The 2,382-nt window shown below is 60.4% G+C and overlaps 1 protein-coding gene across 1 annotated transcript in view; it reads right to left on the bottom strand.

Moving 5' to 3' along the window:
• FMO5 (flavin containing monooxygenase 5) overlaps positions 1-2,379 on the bottom strand; it is a gene marked incomplete at its 5' end in the record, with an annotated part of 2,827 nt that extends 448 nt beyond the window's left edge. Inside the window, 5 exons of the mRNA XM_009700144.1 lie at positions 138-210; positions 577-926; positions 1,305-1,504; positions 1,924-2,066; positions 2,310-2,379. Of these exons, the coding sequence (XP_009698446.1) occupies positions 138-210; positions 577-926; positions 1,305-1,504; positions 1,924-2,066; positions 2,310-2,379 (836 nt within the window). The remainder of the gene's footprint in view (positions 1-137; positions 211-576; positions 927-1,304; positions 1,505-1,923; positions 2,067-2,309) is intronic.
• Positions 2,380-2,382: the final 3 nt, after the last annotated feature.

Genomic DNA, 2,382 nt, shown 5'->3' with positions numbered 1-2,382 from the left:
GTAGTGAGGCCGAGCACATCCCTGTCGTCTGTTGGCATGGCCAAATGTGCTGGGATGTAGCCATGGGACAGGACGGGTGCCCACGAGCAGCCGTGCTCAAACTGGCACCCCTCCCTGTTCCTGGGGTTGGGTCTTACCTCTTTGCCATCGCTTCTTTCTTCTGCTTGATGTCAGCTTCCATGTCATGCTGTGGGGGCAGCTTGTTCAGCCCTAGGGAAGATGAGCCACAGCATGAGGGTGCTGCACCTCGCTAGCAACGGTGGCCACTGTGGTGCCGCCCTTGCCTGGGTGCTGTGCCCCTGCCGGCACCACCATGGTAGGCGGTCTGGCACCTGAGGAATGTCCAAGCTCCTTGGGAAGTGAAGGAGCAGCCCGTGGGGCTGAGTCTACGGATGTCCCTGTGCTGCTCAGGCAAAAGCCTGGCTCACCACGATGGCTGCAAGGTGACCATGCCATCACCAGCAGTCATGATGGCACAGCTGGCTGCTGCCTCCCGGACGTGGCTGGGGACCATTTGCCCCAGCTCCAGGGGTGCAAGCTCAGGCTGCAGCCACAGGGCAGGTTTGCCTTGCTTACCCTTGAAGACACGTGTGGCCCAGCGACACTGGAGCTCAGAGATGGGCATGATGGCACCCAGGGGCTGGATGAGGCCGATGAAAGCCAGCGTTGGCTTCTCCAGGTCAGGGGGGAACATGAATTTGTAGAGGGGGATCTGGTTCTCCACCACCTTCACGTAGCCTTCAAGGAAGGGGAAGGAGAAGCTGTATCCCGTGGCGAAGACCACGGTGTCGATGTCTTCCCTGGTGCCGTCCTCAAAGATGGCAGATGTCTCTGTGAACTCCTGGATGTTTGGCTTCACCAGCACCCTGCCTGAAATGATGCGGTTGGGCAGGTCGTCATTGATGGTTGGGTGCTGGTCAAAAATCCTGGAAGGTAGAAGGAGGCATCAGAGCGCTGCGGTGGGGTGTATCTGCTCCGTGTCCTGCTCCAGCCACTGCTCCCTGTTCTGGGGATGCTTGTCCCCAGGGATGCTCAGCTCCAGGGATGCTCATCACCAGTGGGTCTGATCCCCCAGGGATGCTTGGCAGCTGCCACTGCACTGGTGCAACCAAGGGTCCCTGGAAGGGGCAGTGGCGACTCCCTTGAGCATTGCCTGGGCACAACACAGCTATTAACTGGGTTTCCAGGGCTGGTGCCTCGGCCCCAGCCTGGGCGCAGGGAGCATGGAAATGGCCAAGCGGGGATGGACACGGCAGGAGGTAGAGGGTCCCTCCCTCCTGGGCAAGGGGAGCATTTGCTGGCACCTGTGCTTTGGCTTCAGGCCGTAGTGTGAGTGGTTGAACCTGAAGTTCAGCTGCTTCTCCACAAAGTTGTTCAACATGGATGAGTTCAGCAGATTCGCCAGGAATACCTTCACGCGGGTGGTTAAGACGATGTCTATGGGGTAGCCCTGATCTCCAACGCGGTTGAAGATCCACGCGCCCCGGCGAGTGCTGAGGAAGACCTGGGCAAGGAAGTAAGCATTGCTTCCTGAAGGCTGTGCTGGTCCTGGGGGGCTGTCCTGGTGGGGACATGTCCATGCCCCAGGATCACTCCTCTTCGTGCTGCCCAAGCACTGGGCGAAGACTTGGAGAGCGGAGAGAGCCAGCAGTCAGCACCTAGCAGGGAGAGGTAGGGAAGGGCTGCAGGGGCAGCCCCAGGCCAGGGCTTGGGGACAGAAATTGGGGTATCCATACGGGATTGAGTCTCGACTGCCACTGCTGCCTGGCAGCGGGGATTGGTGGGTGCTGGCACTGCCAAACACAGCGAGTGCTGGGACAGAGCAGCGGCTGTGCCAGTGCCTTTGTCCTGGTGTCCTCGTGTAGCCGGCAGTGTCCCACATGGGGCTGCGCTGCCCACCGGGACCCCACTCCTGCTGCTCACCTGCTTGGCGGTTTGGCTGATCTCCACTGCCAGGTCTGACCCTGAATTCCCGATCCCAATGACAACGACCCTCTTGTTCGTGAAATCCCGAGTGTCCTTGTAGTCTCGGCTGTGAAGGTAGCGTCCCTTGAACTTCTCAATTCCTGTGGGCAGGGAGGAGGGATGCTTGGCTTCCTGGCCCTGGGCTGGAGGGTCTCCTCCCCAAAAACTGAAATGGGGATGCTCCCTGGCCCCACCAGACCCCTCCTGGGGAGCGTGGGAGTGCTCCTGGAGCCAAAGCAAGGCAGGGAAATGCTGGGGCCAGGAGGAAGAGCAGCAGGAAGAATAGGGACTGCCATGGCCAAGCTTTCTGGGGTGTCTCCTCGTGCCAGAGTGCGGGGTGGTACCTGGGAAGGTGTTCAGCGGGAGGTGTGCCTTGGTGTGATGCCCAGTGCACACCAGCACGGCGTCGAAGACGGC

Source organism: Cariama cristata, unplaced genomic scaffold, assembly GCF_000690535.1.
Source record: "Cariama cristata isolate BGI_N322 unplaced genomic scaffold, ASM69053v1 scaffold33905, whole genome shotgun sequence".
Classification (NCBI taxonomy): Eukaryota; Metazoa; Chordata; class Aves; order Cariamiformes; family Cariamidae; genus Cariama; species Cariama cristata.
Note: the sequence above shows the minus strand (reverse complement) of the source record. Positions and strands in the feature narration are given on the sequence as shown.